General features: G+C 42.4%; 1 protein-coding gene across 1 annotated transcript in view; it reads left to right on the forward strand.

Annotated features, from left to right (window-relative positions):
• The first annotated feature begins 4391 nt into the window (after positions 1 to 4391).
• PGM1 (phosphoglucomutase 1) overlaps positions 4392 to 19499 on the forward strand; it is a 59104-nt gene continuing 43996 nt past the window's right edge. Inside the window, exon 1 of the mRNA XM_004679074.2 lies at positions 4392 to 4837. Within this exon, the coding sequence (XP_004679131.1) occupies positions 4592 to 4837 (246 nt within the window). The 5' untranslated portion in view covers positions 4392 to 4591. The remainder of the gene's footprint in view (positions 4838 to 19499) is intronic.

The following is a 19499-nucleotide window of genomic DNA, read 5'->3' on the forward strand; positions in this document are numbered from 1 at the left end:
CAGGCCAGGGGTGCAGGGGTGGTGAGAGGATTCACCAGAGACAGAGTGGGGAGCAGAACAGGTAGAGCGACGAAGTACACTGCTGAGGGGAGCAGCGAGCCGGTCAGGAGAGGTCTGCCGCGCCACGTGGTCACCTCCAGGGCAGGCGGGGATCGAACTCATGAGGAAGTGGCTTTAGCTTCTTAGTGCTGTGCTTTAATCCGCTGCGCCACCAGGGAGGGCCTTTATTTCATATTTTTAAAAAATTAACATAAAACAGTTCTATCTTTTAGGGAGAGGGGACAAGATTGTATAGTTCTATTACTTTAACACATGTATAGATTCATTTAACAGGATACAAAACATTTCCAACAAAACTCTCTTTTACTATCCCTTATAATCATAATATTCTCTTCCCTTACCCCCAGGCCCCCCAGCACACGCACCTGTACACAGACACATACATACACGCACACACAGAGGGATAAACTTTTTATGAAATGGAATTCGTTTACTTAGAAAAATGCCTTTAAGAATCATTCAGCTTGTGTATCAATTGTTTCTTACCGCTGCATAATATTTTACTACATGGATGTACCACAATTTGTTGGTTCATTCACTTGATAGTTTTTGGCAATAGTAGTAAAGCTGCTGTACACATTTATTTATAGACTATTATATGAACATGTTTTCACTTTCCTGATACAAAATCAAGGTGTCCTCACAGTTGTGCTCTCTCCGGAAGTCCTAGAGTAAAAAGGGTCTTTTTTTTTCTTGCTTTTCCAGTTTATGGTAGCTGTGGGACATTCCTTAATTGTGGCTGCTTCACTCCAACTTCTGCCTCTATGGCAGTGTCACCCTCTTCTGGAATCAGGTCTACATTTGTGTCTCTTTTATGTGAACACTTGTGATAGCATTTAGCATCCACCTGAATAATCAGGATAATCTCCCCATCTCAAGATCCTTAACTTAATTATGCCTGGAAGGTCCTTTTTTGCCATATAAGATAATACTCACATGTTCCAGGAGCTAGGACATGGATATATTTTTGAGGGTCATTATTTAGTTTATCACAGCATCTTGATTCCTTAGCCAATAATATTGGCAAAATGAGATAATAAGACATTTGTTATTTCCTAAAAAATGTCCTTCATAATCTGTATTTTTGAAAATCTTTTTGCCATTTAAAATATTAATATTTGCATATCAAAAATTCATATAAATTAATTCAGACTGATGTCCTTTATAGTAGATCCCAAAAATGAATTCTAAGAAAAAAGCCCAATTTATCATATATCAATTTCACATATAGCTTTGTGAATAACCATTTGACATTGAAACATGAGTTCAGAAGCTATTATTATTTTGGCACAGGAACAAACTTAATCTCAGAACCTTGATTCCAGAAACCCATTAACTTTTATTCAAATAAAAATTTTAAGTACTTGAAAAACTTATGGATACAAATAGATATTAAATTGTTTCAAATTGCTTTCATATGTAGGAACTAGTCACTTAAGAAAATTACAAATAGTTTAAATGTTGCATAATGAACTAAATCTGCAGCCGGGAAGAACTTATGATTTAGGTTTAAAAATTGAGCTAAAATGACATTAGCAATATTATTCAGTATTAATTTGAATGGGTTCATTAGAAATCATCAGTTAGTTATTTGCTAATTGAAAACTATTTCAAGGGACCTATAATTTCCCTATTTCATCGGAATGCCCTTGGAATTGTCCTTTAGGCCTCGTAGTACTCTTGGATAGGAGAGAGATTTGGGTAACTGTTCTAAGCATAAATTGGAGATTATCCCAGTATTTCTCAATACAGATTATTCCATCATTACTTGATAGCACTAGATAGGAAGTTGAGTGTACGCAAATATACATTTGTGTTTTGTGCTGTTTTTAACAATAACGCTTTTATTGTATACCACATAGGTGTTTTCTGAAGATTCGTCTACATGTTAATGAATTATTGGTCAGTATATTTTATTTTGATACTCAGTTTCTATAAGAACCATGTAAGTAATAACTGTTGGTTGGCCACTAGATTCCCCACTTCACTATCCAGTGTTGTCATTACATATTCTACACAAAACTTTTCATTATAAATTCTATTGCCAGGAAGGCAATGACAACCTTAGCCCTACAATGTCAAGAAAATGAATCTTTCTAATAATCTGACTGAACTTAAAGCAGATTCTCTTTTCAAAGCCTCAGTATAAGACTCTACCTTAGCCAACACATTGATTGTAATATTATTATATGTTTGTCTGTCTATCTATGTATCGATGTATCTGTCTGTCTATCCATCTACCTACCTACCCACTCTGAATATTGTCTAAGTCTGGGTAAATGCACCTGGACTTCTAATTGACAGAACTGTGATAATGAGTGGGCATTGGTTAAGCAGTTGAGCTTATGGTAATTTGTTACACAGCAAAATAACAACAAAACAGTCATGCAAGGGAATTATATAAAGGCATAATTACCAGGAGGCAAGAAATATGAGGGCCAATGAAATAGGAGCTTAGCCTGCCAGCAGTCTTGTCCAAAGCAGCAGTTACCTCAAAATCATCAGCAATAATACCGATACTAAAAGGTAGTTGTCTTAAGACACTAAGTTTTAGAGTGGTTTACTATTCAGTTAAAATTAAATGTTACATCTTCTAAAGTGAGAGAACGACCTCTCTTGAAAACAAAAAACACTCATTCTAATTCCAAAAATAGTAAAGACCATAGAAAGGGCATGCAATCCAAATTTGAGTCCATCACTTCATAATAATGAGTTGCCATTTATTGAATACTTGCTGGTACTAGCAACTTGATATTCATTATCTAATTTAATTCATATAACTTGATGGGTAGATAATTCTGAAACTCAGTATTTCCACTCTTTCATTGTATAGTTAGAGAAACTTGATCACATTTGCCACTCTAGTTCAATTCTCCAGTCAACAAAATGGAGTTGATTATATTATTTAATACAGAAGATTATAGCTCTCTACAAACTCTGAACTCCAGTGAAAATATTAGAAATCATTACTAGCAGTTCAAGATTGAGTTTTCATGTTATTTGCCTTTGAAAACCATACATAGTGGCTTTCAAAACTCACACCTACACCTATAATCTGTAACAACATATGATTTCTGAGTCACAGTCATGGGTTTTTCAGCCTCCTAGTCCTTGCTTGATGATAGGCAATTGACTATTCAACAGAGAAACAGGAATATAGTGCCATTACACACACACACACATATACAGTCTGGTTTTGGAAATAGGGAAGAGAAGCTAATATTGTTCCAGGACTTTTATGTTTCTGGTACCATGCTAGGTGATTTGCTTATATAGATGAAGATGAATGAATGTTTGGACTGGGGATGGAGCATGGGTAGTTTCAAAAATGTCCTCGGTGATTTTATTACGTAATTATAATTAAGAACTACTGACATTCAAAACCCCAATAATTGCAGAATTTCCCTAATATAGGTTTAATATTCATTTCATGGTAAATAAATCAATGTCCATAGACATTAACTAACTTTACCTAGGTCACACATCTTGGAAGAAAAAAGGCATGTTGTTATTTTCTTCCATTTCACCAAAATGACAGATATCTTGAGTGGAAGACACAATCACTCTCATCAAACCTAAAGGACACACTGACAATTCCTATAACAAATCATTTTCATTGACCCTGAGTAATTTTGATGTAATCATAGTCAACCTTACCTTATATTTGCACCTACATGTATCAAGGCCTCTCTGTACATGTCTTGTTAAACCTGGTGACTCTGGCAAATCACCCTATGAGCCTGGTTTTAGAGTCAGGCCCACCTGAGTTGATCTTTTGCATCTCTATGGTCTAGGCAAGATGAGTTTTCTTTGACTCTCAGTTTTGATAGCATAAAATAGAGAAAAACAAAACCCATACTTTAGCAAGGATTAGAAACATATTTAGTAAATGATAGTTATTAGTATACCCACCCTAACCCTTGGAAGTTAAGTGTGTGGTCAAGTGGTAAAGACATGGAAAGAAGGAAGTCGAATAAGACTTTTGGAATGGACTCATTTTTCTAATTCTCAAGTACCCTAGTATCAGGAGCAAGACCAGAAAATGTGAGTCATAAAATTTAGCTGAGATTAGCCCTTCAATCCCTCAGATCAGGTTTTCAGGCAGTTCTTGAAATATGATGCACTTGCTAACCACCGGAGATTATACTTTCTACTTTCTCCACCCAGCTTCACGTCCTTGCCATCAAACCTGCTCCCTACACCAAGCAACGTCCTTTCCTTTAGGGGAAGAGCTGCGAATTCATTTAGCACTGCTTTGGCTTTCGAGGGGGTGGGTAAATCAGAGAGGCTCCACCCATTTCACCATTGGTCAGGAGGTGGGTGCTCCCTTTCCCCCTCCCTCCCGGACCAGCCCCGCGGTGGACTGCTGCGCGCGAGGCCCGGTCCCTGGTCCCTTTAAGGAGGAGGGCCGAGCGCTGCCGGGAGCCGGCTTAGTCCCTGCCCGCACCCTGCACCCTCAGCCCAGAGCAGCTGCAGGCACTGCTCCGGCTGCCCCCGCGTTAGAAGAGCCCCACAGGCCACAGTCGCCACCATGGTGAAGATCGTGATGGTGAAGACCCAGGCGTACCCTGACCAGAAGCCGGGCACTAGCGGGCTGCGGAAGCGGGTGAAGGTGTTCCAGAGCAACACCAACTACGCGGAGAATTTCATCCAGAGTATCATCTCCACGGTGGAGCCCGGGCAGCGACAGGAGGCCACCCTGGTGGTAGGCGGGGACGGCAGGTTCTACATGAAGGAAGCCATCCAGCTCATCATCCGCATCGCCGCCGCCAACGGGGTAAGGGACCCGCAGGTCCTCGGCGGCTGCGACCGCGCGCGGGGCCGTGCGCTACGTGCGACCGGTGTCGCCAGCTTGGCTCCCGCCTGTGCTAGGCGGGCCACTTCCGTGCTGGCCGCCTCTGTCTCCACCCCCAGCTGCTCAGTTCTGGTGCTGCGAGGCCCGGCGGAGGACGCCGAGTCGCGAAAAGTGGCCGCAGGTTTCTCTGCGCTGCTCTCGCGGCTCTCCGGGCCCGGGAGACGCGGCCGGGAAGCAGAGCTTGACCTTGGGAGGCTCCACCTTCTGCCTCCTGCCAACTTGGGTTCTCCGCCCCCGCCCGTTTTGAGGCCTCTGACATTTACATTAATCTTTTCAGCGACTGGAGGTGCGGTTACCGCTCAGAGTGCATTTGCCTTAACCCGGAAAGGTTGGACAGCCGCCGCCGTACTCAGAACCCCTTGGCCTTCCGCGCGGTGGCCAGCTGTTCTCGTCTTGCCAGGGGCTGGCGCGTCCCTCTGGCCCTGAGCCGGAGAGCAGGGGGCGGGTCTCTGGTGCTTCTGTCCCGAAGATTTGCTGAGCCTGTTTGCAAAGTTTCGCTCCCACCCCCTAGACTGCCCAGGGATAAAGCCCTACCCTTGTGCGGCCTGGTTACTGGGGCGCCGGCTTTTGAAAGGGCTTGTGTTTGCCCAGTGGCGCTTCAGGATCTGCTCCGCCGGTGGGGGTAAATTTTCATTAAAACAAACTACATACCCAAGGGTGTTCTCTTGTGTGCGGAGGTGGCAGGCCAGGAATTATGGAGACACCTTGGTTCCGCCCTCTCCACAGCTTTGAAACGTTAACTGGCTTAATTGGGCAGGTCCACTGGGACAGTTGAAACTTTGAAATCGTTTTTTCAGTCAACCTAACATGTGAAATTGGTAAATAGGGGTTCATTGTTCACTTCTGTAAAATGACTTTTTCTTAATTAAAAAAACAAGTTTCTATATTTGAAATAAGTTTTGACTTACTCAGTTTTTTAATCTGATTAATAAGATTGCACCTCTTTTGAAACGTATACCCTTTAGTCATTTTTATTCATTCTAATGGTAGTGTATCTTTCATATTTTATTAAAATATTGCATGCAACTTTGCCAAGCACCCTATAAAGCACTTCTCTTTATGGTATCTTCTTTATCCTGTTGCAGCCCTATGAGGTAGATGCTATTATGGGCATCTTTGGGTTGCCAATGAGAAAACTGAAACTTGGGTAGGTTACACAGAACTGGAATGGCAGTACCGAGAATCCATGACAGAACTGCCAAAAGCTTGATTGAACAACTTCTGGTAATGAAGAGGACCCTTGACACTAAAGATCTATTATCCAGTAGTCTCCAGAATCTAACCTTGTCTCTAAATACACTCACCTTCCCGGGTCAAAATTTAAAAGTAGCACTGCGATAAAATTGCCTGTGTTTTCAGATGAACACAAACCCCCTTGAAAGAAGAATAAAAAATAGCTGTCTTTGTGTAAATCCCTTCATTTCTCTATTACTACCCATCTTGAATTTGAATTTCATTCACTGATTTTACAAATACTGAGCCTGTATTACAGGCTGTTTGCCTAAACAGCCTGTTCTGTGTGTGGAACAAGATGATTGAAACACTAGCCTTGTCCTTAAGGAGCTTACAGCATTGTGGTGTTTTAGGGCTCCAAATGGAAAAATTAATTGTTCATTTGGATGGGAAGAAAAGAATTAGTTAATACTAAAATTATGTCTTAAAAGCTCATCACCTTTAAGCTACTGTTTTTTTTTTTTAACAGCTCTCTTAAAGGACACTTCCTAAAGGGGAACCCTTTTAGCCAGTCTTTGTAAAAGTGGCCTGCATTCACCAACTGTTCTTTCCTACCCCCTCACTGTAATCTGGCTTCTTTCTCCACCACTGCACCGAATTGCTCTTGCTAAGGTTACTAAAGACTTTCTGATTGCTAAAGCCTCTGAACATCTTTAGGCCTTATTTTATTGACCTTCCTATTGCATTGACACTGCTGATTTTGTGCTTATTCCCTTACTTTAAACTCTCCTTCCTGGATTATTTGCTCTTCCACACTTTAGCTATTCCCTAGGTTTCTGTCCTCAGCTTCTGTTCCCTAATTCACCCCTTTCCTTCTTCCTTTAGTCTCCCTCTCCCTCCCCCATATATATACACATATACACATACATACATATACATACATACATACATATGTATGTATGTATATACTCACACACACACACACACACACACATCTTCCTCACTGGGATTTAAATACACTTCTCCTCTTCTGATGTGATTCAATTCATATAACTTCTCCAGACAGCTTTCCCCAACAGTCCCTCTCTGCCACTCTCCTTCCCCTATTAAATGCTTCTTTCCCATAGTTACCCCTAGAACAGGTTAATCAAACCCCAGTGAAATGATCTGTTTACATATGATTCTCTCCCATGTAAGCTTCTTTAAGACATGGCCTGTGTCCTATCTGTGTCCACACTATGTAGGTCAAGATAGCATTCAGTGAGTGACCTTCTTGTCCTACTTTCCTGAATTGTGAATTGTGAAGTTGTATGGAATAAAAGTATATTCCAGCACTTAATATAATCAGCATATAGTTAGTGACCAATACATTTATTCTTGTTAAGCTCTTATAGTATAGTTAGTTGTATTAGAAACAGTGCTAAGTACTTGGGATACAAAATGTTCCTCCCTCAGGAAATATATTGTCTAGGAGGGGAGGTAGATAAGAATGAGTGCACAGTGTGCTAGGTATGAGGATGGAGGTAGGTACCAGGTAGAAAATGACGGCTCTGTAGGGAGAAGGAGGTACAAGGGTTGGTGGCTGAACTGAAGCTTCATGGATGAATTGAAGTTCCAAAGGTGGATTTGTCAAGGGAAGAATTCTAGGCAGAACCAAGAAAAATCATAGGACTTGGGGATTGTTATCTTGGGTAAGTTATTTAATTTCTCATTTACCTCCCCCTTTGTCTGTAATGGTTGAGAATAATAATACATATCCAGAGAGGCTATATTGAGCCTTAAATAAAACATTATATTTTAAAATACCTGACAGCACTTGTGGGGAAACTCCAGGATGGACCTGAGGGCAGGACTTTATCTTATCAATGTTCTATTGATACCAGGATTTAAAATTAGTGTAGATAGTAACATCTCCACCTTCCCAGAGAGACAAGCATTCTCTCCCAACTTCCCCTCATTTGGATCCTTCTGCCTCTGTGACTTTCTACTTGAATTCTATTTGAGATCTCTGTTACAGAGCCCTCTTTGGCTGCCCTAGGTGACTCTTTAAAGTGTCTTCTAAAGTAAATTTAATGTGCCTGTTGCCTGTAGTTAAGTCATATACTTCTGGATTAAAATTTTTTTTTCTCTCCCTGCAACAGTGTGGCTGTAAGCAGGCTGGGATGAGCATGGAGGTTCATGAAAGTGTTGCCTTTGCCCACTTGATTAGAAATGGTTCCCCACCACCACATGCACACTGAGTCATTAAGCGCAGGAGAAAGATGGAGCAAACTGTTTTTCCCCTTTAAACAATCTGGGAACTGTACAGCTCACTCCTCACAGTTCCTTGATTAGATCTCCCCAGCAGGTTGCACTGAACTTGCAAGAAGGACTGAAAAAGGGCCCTCCCTGGTGGCACAATGGGTTAAAACACAGCACTGTGGAGCTAGCCACAGTGGCTCCAGCACAAGTTTGATCCCTGGCCAGGGAGGTGACCCATATGGCGTGGCAGACCTCTCCTGACCTGCCTGCTGCTCCCCTCAGCAGTGTACTTCATCAGTCTGCCTCACTTTGTCTCTGGTGAATCTTCTTATTGCCCCTGCATCTCTGGCCTATAGCCCAGATGCATAAATAAATAAATCTTTTAAAAAATAAATAAATCTTAAAAAAAAGGCTGAAAAATATGATTTTATGTTGGAAGGTATATAGGTATGTGACCACACATGATCAGTTATAAAGGAGGGGTTTGTTATCTTAAGTTAGGGAGGGAAACTAGAAATCTCTACCATGGTCACCTCTTCGTCATACAGACCACCATGCCCACTTTTCTTCCCACTTGGGAAGCATCCCAAATTCTAATACATATACATAGAGATATAGAGTTCTCTAAGGAAGAAGGTCATCAGACACAGAGCTCCCCCTCTGCTGCTGTGGAGAATGTGAGTAGCTAGCCCTGGTTCTGCCCTTTGGGGGACTTCTTGCTCTTTATCTTTTGTGTTCACTTGGTATTGTCCATTGGAAGAGTGGGTACTGGGAACCTTTTGAGGGGGGGCAACACACCTTGGGCATCCTGTTTCCCACTGGTGAAATTTGGGAGGTAGGAGTACAGATCAAGTTTGTGGTTTCTTTCACTGTAGTTACTTCAAAAATTCCTTAGGCTCCTGGCCTATTCAGACTAGTTCTATGTGCTGGTATTGTAATCCCAGTGAAAGTTCTCACGTAGACAGAGGTTTGGTTTTTATTTGCTGGCCCCTATCTTCTGATCTTCTGTTTTTATTTGTTGGCCCCTTGCCCTGATCTTTCCATTGCCCACAACCACCTTAAATAGGAGGGAAAGCTAGGTGAATAAGAATATATCTTTGTATCTTTGAAGAATGTATCTTTGAAAATATAAGATTGTATCTTTGCAGGTGGGCTAGTTCCCTTTGTGTGACAGAGACTTCTGGGAAAGATTTGAGGCTTCAGCCTTTTTGGTCAAGCTTGGGTACATAAAATAACAGTCATCTCAGCTCTGCAGTGCAACACATTACTGGACTTGGGCAACAGAGTTGCAGTGCCCCAGTCAAAGAAAACTTCCCTTAATGGAGCCATAACTTCCTCTTCTGCTTGTAGACTAGCTAGTCCTCCGCCTGAGCTCCTTTCTATATTGTGGTAAGGAACAGTCTACCTTCTTGTTCTGAATTCAAATCATTTGCTTAGAGCTACAGGATTTTTTGTTTTTTTGTTTTAAAGATTTATTTATTTGTGCATACAGAACTGGGGTACAGGCCAGAGGTGTGGGGGCGGTGAGAGGATTCACCAGAGACAGAGTGGGGAGCAGAACAGACAGATGGACAAAGTACACTGCTGAGGGGAGCAGCGGGCTGGTCAGGAGAGGTCTGCTGCACCATGTGGATCACCTCTGGGGCGAGGCAGGGGGGGATCGAACTTGTGCAGAAGTGGCTTTAGCTTCCAAGTGCTGTGCTTTAACCCGCTGCACCACTCGGGAGGGCCGAGCTATAGGGTTTTGTTTGTTTGTTTTTTGCCCATGGCCTGCCCTACAAGGTAACAGTGGGAATGATCTTGCTATGGCATAAAAAGATGCAGATCTATGCCACATGTTTTAGGTTTTGGTGCAGGATACTAAATTTTATTAATATTTAGACTAAGTCTGGCTGCTAAAACAGGGTTCCAAAATAAGTTACTTTATGAATAAATTATCTTAAACCATGTAAAAGTTCTTAGTGGTGGAATCATTTCTGTAATAGACCATGTATGGTGGCTGTGGGTATAAAAGAACCCACATTTCCTTTGGTTTGTTCCTTAGCCTTTCCTAGCCAGTTGTGCTTATCTGCCTGATGCAAGGTGACTGTCTGCTACCATAGAGTCATTCCAGCCAACGGGAAGGGGGAAGGAAAGAAGATACCCTTTCCCAGAGACAGCACAAATTATTTTGCTGAGGTCCCAATGGCCAAAATTTAGACTAAGCCTCCTCTGGCAGCAAAGGAAGCAGAGGAATACTGTTATTCTGGTTCTGTGTCAGACTGAATATGGGGGGTTCAAGCTAAATGAAAAGGAGAATTGGTGTTGAGGAACAGCCAAAAAATTCTCACTGTCCTAAACATGTTTTCCATATTTGATGAAAATCACTGAGTCATTTTCAAGGCATAGAGTTATAGACAGAAGACAGAAACTTAGTTTTATATAGGTTACTACAGGTGTAGAGGAGACCTTGATGCTCACCTATTCCAACTAGTGTCTTAGAAAGGAACCAAGTCATAAACATTCCCATTATCGATGACTTTTTTTTTTAAAGATTTATTTATTTGTGTATACAGAACTGGGGCACAGTCCAGAGGTGCAGGGGGAGAGAGATTTTACCAGAGACAGAGTGGAGAGCAGACCAGGCAGATCTACAAAGCACACTACTGAGGGGAGAAACGGGAGGCTCAGGAGAGGTCTGCCACGCCATGTGGTCACCTCCCTGGTGGGGACTGAACTGTGGCAAAGTGGCTATGGTGGCTCCGCAGTGCTGTGTCTCAACCCATTACATCACCAGGGAGGACTTTTTTTTTTTAAGATAATAGTTTATTTTTACATCATTTTGTGCCTTTTCCCTATCTCAGTTGGAATCCCTGTAGGCTTCCCATCGCCAAATCACCCATGTGCCATCACCATAGTCCAGTGCACTTCTCCTCTCCCCCATTTTTTATCCCATTCCCCACTCTACCCCATAAAATGTCTCTGGTATATAGTTGTTCGTTATTATTATTAGTTTTTTCAGGAGGACTTTTAAATAAACTACATTGAAATATAATTTACATACGACATGGTTCATTCATGTAAAAAGTACTATTCAATATTTTTACTGCATTTCCAGAATAGTGGGGCATCATTATCATTTAGTTTTAGACTATTTTCAGGACTGCAAAAGAAACCCCTGTGTGAACAATTACTTTCTCCTGCCCTGTGCCTTTAGCCCTGAGCAACAACCTGTCTACCTTAGGTCTGTATAAATGTAGATTTTACATGAACTATATGTCCGGTTTTGGTTGTCAGAGAGAAGGTAAGTTAGCAAGTGGTATCCAGGGAGGAGAAGGGCTTGAGTTAAGAACAGTGAATGGAATGTGTGTTCCACACTTCTGTATTGTGGAGTTGAAGAACATGTCCTTTCCAAGGAATCTCCAGCTGAATGGGGGGTGAGATTGACCCCCTCCCTCTAAACCAGAGAGCCCCTGCTGTGTATAATAAGAGCTAATACCTAAAGAAAAAAGAGATGGTTGGGAGTGCTCAGGACAGGGCACCTGCCACAGCTGGAGTGGGGTCAGGTTGTGTGGCCAGTGAGGCTTTCTTTCTGTAGGAAATGTGTCTATTTTTCTTCACAGACTGCTTGTCCAACGCAGACAAGACTATCAAAAAAGGAGGAGAAATTTCTCTAGGAGAATAGCTTCTTCATTTTCCTGAGTGTAAGCAATCCCATTTCTTTTTTTATAAACATAATTGAACTTATATATCCAAATTAGTATTGGGCCCTGCCAAATCACCACTCTGGGACCCGTACCCCCACTCCAGCGATGCGTCTAGTGCTGAGAGCATTTGGAAACTCCTCTACGGGAATTATTTTTCAGCCAGTCGGTTTATGGGTCACCTAGGAAAACCAGTCACATTATTTTATAGTCATGCCTCATTTTTCACCTAAAACGCTGTAACAAGATTTGATCACCCACTTTATTCATTAGACATGGCTCCAACCAATTTTTGTCTCTTTCCAAAGTTCAAATCTATTCTCACAGGAAGAAATTTGTTATGATTGAAGGCTTTCAAAGGAAGTGCCACAGAATGTAAAGACAGTTGCTGGAAAAAGGGTTCCAGAAATTTCCAGGTAGTGTGAGTATTGTTTGATAAATAAATGTGTTGCCTCCCAAGGTGATTGTACTGAAGGAGGTAGCATTAATTTAGATGAAAACAGTGGCATATCCTTTTAAAGTGAGTCCCCATATCATAGACTGTGCAAGCACGCTTCACGCTTCTCCATGGAGAGGTTTGGACAAGGCGCTCATACTGAGAGAGGGTCATGCTTTCTGTTGACATCTTCTGTGGAAGGTCACCTGGGCATCCAGGTCCCCTCCATTCTCATGAACATTTAAGCATGCTTTGGCTAAACACTTAGAGGCTGTACAGACTCCCTCCCTGGTGGCACAACAGGTTAAGGCGCAGCACTGCAAGCTAGCAGCAGCTGCTTCATTGTGAGTTCAATCCCTGGCCCCGCAGCTGACCCATATGACGCAGCAGACCTCTCTGTCTCTTCTGCTGCTCCCCTCAGCAGTGTACTTCATCGATCTGCCTGTTCTGCTCTCCACTCTGTCTCTGGTGAAGCCTCTCACTGCCCCTGTACCTCTGGCCTGTACCCCAATTCTGTATGCATAAATAAGTAAATCTTAAAAAAAAAAAAAAAAAGAAAGAAACTGTACAGAATGGGAACATTTGTTAAAACACAGGAGAGAAGGCAGTCCTGTCCCAGGACTAGAGTCTTGTCAACTCTAAGCCAGCAACCAGCAATTCAGTTGGTAAGCCTGTGCCCGCCTTCACTCAGATCCATGACACCATGACTGCAAAGAAACCAGGAACTGGAGCTGGGAAAGCTTCACTGAGTTTAGACAGAAAAAGACCTTTTGCTTTAGTAATAAAAGGATGAACTTCCATTGTCCAATAGGAACTTTGGAAAATGCATTCAGTGGTGTAAGATGAGATCCATTTTTTTTTTAAAGATTTATTCATTTATGCATACAGACCTGGGGTAGAGGCCAGAGGTGGGGGTGGTGGGTGGGATTCACCAGAGTCAGAGTAGGGAACAGAACAAGTGAACTGACTGAAATACACTGCTGAGGGCAGCAGTGGGCAAGAAAAGGAGAGGTCTGCTGCGCCATGTGGGTCACTCCCTGGCGGGGATTGAAGTCATGCTGCGGTGACTTCGGGTAGCTTCATAGTGCACTTTAACCCAGTGCACCACCAGGGAGGGCCCACGATCCATTTTAAAATGAAGGAAAAGGGAAGTAAGTGTAGGGAACTTAGATGGAATTGGGAGGAAGGTTGGCTCGTGTCACGTAAGCCAAATTGTCTCTCTGCACTGGGCCACACAGTTGGTGCCAAGCCCTTCAGTAGTCAAATACATAGAAAAATACTTAACACATAGTTCACCATAGCTAGTTTCCCCCATGAGGAAATTTGGTATAAAAAGAGTAATAATAATGTCTACCTTGAAAGAGTCATGTAAAGATAAAATGAAACTTGTGAAACACTTATCCTAGCTACTGACATTGTGTATAGTAAGTAGGTGATTCTGAGGGCATTGTTGATTATTATGATTATTGTTGGTCAGAAGGGAGGGTCTTTTGTGTCTGTACCATCCCCAGCACCTGGGTTTCCTATCGTGATTCAATCTACACAATGTCCCTGGGACTTGATCTTTCAGGAAAAGGTTCACAATTGTTATAAATCAGGCCCAATGATTGGAGACTTTCACCTCTTTGCAGTTATGAGGCAGCACAGGTGGTTTGAAGATGGACCTCTCAGGATGGATCTGGGAAAAGGTTACCTGACCTTGGCCATGTCTTGGTGCAGGTGGAAAGCTGCTGACGTTGCCGTGAACTTCTTGGATGTCATGGGTTCATCCACCCACTAAGCAGCGTAGAGCTCTCCTTATGTGCCCATCACTGTGTGAGATTGTTAGAGGGTACAAACATGAATTAGACAGTGTCTTTGTTCTCAGGATGCCCCTACTGGTAGAGGAGCACCCACAGCAGTTACATAAACATAGCATGAATACTTGTGCTTTAGTTTCCTGTGGCTGTTGTGACAAATGATGACAAACTGGAGGCTTAGACTACAGAAGTAGTCTAAGCCCAAAGTCTGAAATCAAGTTGATAGCATGGCTGTGTCTTCTCTGCCTCCACCTTCACCTGAATATCTCCTTTGTTTGTCTTCTGTCTTTGTTTTTTTCAAAGTTCTCTCTCTCTTTTTTTAAATTTATAAAATTTATTTATTTATGCAAATAGAACTGGGGTACAGGCCAGAGGTGCAGGGGCGGTGAGAGGATTCACCAGAGACAGAGTGGGGAGCAGAACAGGCCAATTGATGAAGTACATTATTGAGGGGAGCAGTGGGCGAGACAGGAGAGGTTTTCTGCACCATGTTGGTCACCTCCGGGCCCAGGATCAAACTCACACTGAAGTGGATGCGACTAGCTTGCAGTGCTGTATTCTAACTTGTTGCGCCACTAGAGAGGGCCCTGTCTTCTATCTTTTTTTTCTAAAGATTTATTTATTTGTGCATGCAGAACTGGGGTACAGGCCAGAGGTGCAGGGATGGTGAGAGGATTCAGGATTCACCAGAGACAGAGTGGAGAGCAGAACAGGCCGACTGAGGAAGAACACTGCTGAGGGGAGCAGCAGGCAGGTCAGGAGAGGTCTGTCACGCCATGTGGGTCACCTCCAGGGCAAGTGGGTATTGAACTCATGTGAAAGTGGCTTTAGCTTCTTAGTGCTGTGCTTTAACCCGCTGCACCACCAGGGAGGGCCCTCTTCTGTCTTTTTAAAGGATATATATTACTGGGTTTAAATATTCCTTGAGTAGTCCAGTGTTACTGAAAACCCAAAGCCTGTTCTTTAGAATAGGCCTTCCCACACCAGGATGATCTCCTTAGGACTTGCTTTACTTAATTTGCAAAGACCCCTGTGGCTGACAAGGCTGTATTCAAAGGATCTGGGTGGACATATCTTTGGATATGGGAAGTGTGAGATGGCTACTATTCAGCTCACTGCAACCATATGAGAACAGTAAAGGAATAGCAGGTACTTGAAAGAGAACCACCTTCCCCCACCTTGATGGAGAAAGGAAAAGGATGCCTTCTCTTCCCTTATTTTAGGATTGTTGAGACGAGTACAGAATGATAAAGAGAACTCAGGGAAATTTTAGCCAAAGTGCAGTGAGTGTGGAATCAGGACACAATACCTAGTTGAATGCATATAGCTAATACCTCTGTTGTTTTGTTTTAAAATATGCTAATGGTAATATCCTGTTGTTTTGTTTTAAAATATGCTAATGGTAATGATCAACAAGAAAGATCCAGAGCTCCATAATTCAGTGCTGCTGTAGATTCCTGGCATAATGCCAAATGGAAGACAATCCCTGAAGCTTAACAAATAACTTTGTAGGAGGCTGGAGTTGAAAGATTTTGGTTCAAACCCCAGTTGTACAATTTACTATACGATATCATGTATTCTGCTTAACTGATCTAAAACTCAATTCTCCCAATTGTAAAGTGGGATTGATTCTAATGTCTACCATATTAAAGTCTTATGAGACATTAAGTAATGGGCATGCAAAGGTTTGGGAAACTCTAAGGTACAACCCAAACTGGGTTGTTTCTGAAATTTCACAATTGCTTCACAGAAGTCACCCCTGGACTAATATAAACCTCCTGCCAAAACAAATCTCAACATGTGGTTTTATCTAACATCTCTCAAAGTCCAAAACTCAGATGTGCTAAAGAATAACCAGAAAGTAAAGATATCATGTCATGGTGAGGGTCTTGGTGAGATAGCATAATTGCCACTTTTTTTTTTTAAAGATTTATTTATTTATTCATACAGAACTGGGGTACAGGCCAGAGATGTGGAGGGTGATAGGATTCACCAGAGACAGAGTGGGGAGTAGAACAGGCAGATGATCAAAGTACACTGCTGAGGGGAGCAGTGGGCGGGTCAGGAGAGGTCTGCCACACCATGTGGTCACCTCCGGGGCAGGTGGGAATCGAACTCATGCGGAAATGGCTTTAGCTTCTCAGTGCAGTGCTTTAACCCGCTGCGCCACCAGGGAGGGCCATAATTGCCACTTTTATATTACAATTCTGATGCAGTATAACTTTTGATGTCAGATAGACTTGAGCTTGGTTCCAGGATATACTTATTAGCAGTTTAATCATGGGCAAACTGCTGATCTCTCTTTTTTTTCTTTCCTCATTTGTACAATTAAAGCACTGTGTCATAGGGGTGTGTTTGTGAAATAATAAGGTAATTGCATAGGAAATTACCTAGCATGAGGCCTCACACATAGTCATAATAAGCAGGTTGTTGCACTGGGCAATTGGGGATTTTGATGGGAAATACAGACACTAGAGACTTCTCTGCTAATAGTCCTTGACCAACTCTTACCTTTACAGATTTACTTTTCTTCTCTCCAGCCTTGCCAACGACTTTGTTGCAGTTGCCTTGTGCTTTGGGAAGTTCATCTGTGATGTGCGAGTAATTTTACTGTTAAAGTAGGTATGCAAAGGAGACAGAGGAAAAAACTCTTGTCCATTCATGAGGAGTCCTACTCACAGCAGCCTTCTACAGCTCTCAGCATTCAGGTTGAGACATTAGAATATTTGACTCCCTGCACTGAGCCAGACTTCCTTCCTGGCACTTAGGTGACAAAATGAGCAAGGTGCTGTCTTTCTCCTCACATCTGAGCAAGGGAGAGTTGTTTGTGAGAACCAAGCCATGGCTCATACTATTACTTACTATGAGGGCAAAGTAAAATTGTTTGTGTTAAGGGAAGAGGCCCCCAAGGGCTCTTATTCAAACCAACCACTGTGCTGCCAAGAGATTGGAGACACTGGTGCTGGGCTTGCACACACACTTGCTCTCTTTTTTAAGATTGATTTATTTATGCATACAGAACTGGGGTATAGGCCAGAGGTGTGGTGGGTGAGAGGATTCACCAGGGACAGAGTGGAGAGTAGAACAGGCAGATTGACCAAGTGCACTGCTGAGGGGAGCAGCGGGCGGGTCAGGAGAGGTCTGCCACACCATGTGGGTCAGCTCTCTGGCAGGGAATCGAACTCAAGCTGCAGTGGTTTGAGAGAGCTTCATAATGCAGTGCTTTAACCTGTTGCATCACCAGGGAGAGCCTTTTTTCCCTGTTTAAAACCACTTACTGTATATATTTCCTAGGGCTGCTCTAACAAAACACAGGTATACTTCAATTTTGAAGCTTTATGTCATGCCATATCACATATATGAAAGATTATTTTCTCTTACTGAAAGAAATTCAGAGACAATTTTCACTATTTTGTCAAAAGGCAAAAATGGAAAACAGGGTTTGTTTTCATCACAGCCATTATTGAGACAGCACATACTGCGAACCCCACCGAGCTCCTTCCCAGGGAAGTGCTTTATACAGGCTGAGTATTTATCATCATTCCTTCCATTATATGATAGTCTTATTTTAGGTGTTTGTGTCATTTAGTATCATTTGGTAGATTATGGGTCTGGGAGTACTCAAATTTTTTCAATGTGAGTTAACAGTTCATTGCTTCTTTGCTTTATACCATTTCAGTTTCAAAGGTTTCACAGGCACACTCTACTTTTGGATAGTGGGGGAAACCTGTATCCCAAACTGTGGCTTAAAGCAATAGAAATATATTCTTTTGCAGTTCTGGAGTCTTGGATGTCTAAGATCAGGTGTCAGCAAGGCCATGGTCTCACTGAAACTGTGCAGTAGAATCTTGCCTTGGCTTTCCTTGCTCCTGGTAGTGACTGGCAACTGTTGATGCAGGACAACACAAAGAGCATCCCCACCTACACATGCCTTTCTTCCTTCTGTGTCGCTGACTCTGAATCTTCCTGTCCTTATAAAGACATCAGTCATTTAAGCTGTAGGGCACTCTCTAATCTATTGAACTCATCTTTAATTTGGTTACATCTGTAAAGACCTCATTTCCAAATAGGGTCACATTCACAGATACCTAGGGTTTGGAATTCGGTGTACTCTGGGCTGTGGAGGGTGGGAGAGGTGGGAAGTGGGGGGGGGGAGTATGCAAAATTCAAACTGCAACACCTGTGTTCTATCGAGTGCAGGTGGGTTGTACAAGCATCAAACCTACTACACTTTAAACTTGGGCAGGAATCCTTTGAGGGTCACTTGGGATCTACTTTCTTTTAATTTCTCCAAGTTCAAATGAGTTTGATCATTCAAAGGAGTCATACAGCTGAATGATAGGAAGCATGAGTTTAACATTAAAACTGATGTCAAAGCTACCTTTTCAGTGTATTTGTGTGTGTGTGAAAGCTTAAGCAAGTCACTTAGTTTCTCTCAGCCTGTTTCCTCATATATAAAATGGGGGTAGAGAATACTAGGTTGTCACTAAGTCTGCTTGAGAACCTACATGCAATATGACGTACTATGCTAAGAACTTTACATGCATCTCATTGAATTTTTCAACAGGTCTTAAGCAATTGTCATTTCAACCCCTATTTTATAGATGGAAATAGAGTTTAGATGATTGGCCAGGATCCCCAAAGATACTAAAAAACATAAGATTTGGGATTTAGAGCCCTGTTTCTACTGTGATGAATTCCCCAAAGCTGTCAATTTTAATAAGTTACTAAGAGGTTCCCAAAACTTTTATGTTGAAATTCAACTTTATTTTCATGAAGACTTGTTCTCACACAAGTCTTAAGGGGAAGAGAGAGTGCCTTGTTGAGGATCCCTTGAGCCATAGTTCACTCCAGGAATTCCCAAAAATCATTTGGAGTAGAGAAAATACCCACAGTTCCTTAGATGTCTATTTTATTTTCCTTAAGGATTTATTTATTTATACATACAGAACTGGGGTACAGGCCAGAGGTGCAGGGGTGGTGAGAGGGGAGACAGAGACAGAGTGGGGAGCAGAACAGGCCAACTGATGAGGTACACTGCTGAGGGGAGCAGCTGGTGGGTCAGGAGAGGTCTGCCATGTCATGTGGGTCACCTCTGGGGAGGGGATTGAACTCATGCTGAAGTGGCTTTTGCTTCTTAGTGCTGTGCTTTAACCCACTGCGCCACCAGGGAGGGCCCATATGTCTGTTTTTTTTTTTTTAAAGATTTATTTATTTATTCATACAGAACTGGGGTACAGGCCAGAGATGCG

Source organism: Condylura cristata, unplaced genomic scaffold (genome assembly GCF_000260355.1).
Source record: "Condylura cristata isolate star-nosed mole 26May11 unplaced genomic scaffold, ConCri1.0 scaffold00008, whole genome shotgun sequence".
NCBI classification, from domain to species: Eukaryota; Metazoa; Chordata; class Mammalia; order Eulipotyphla; family Talpidae; genus Condylura; species Condylura cristata.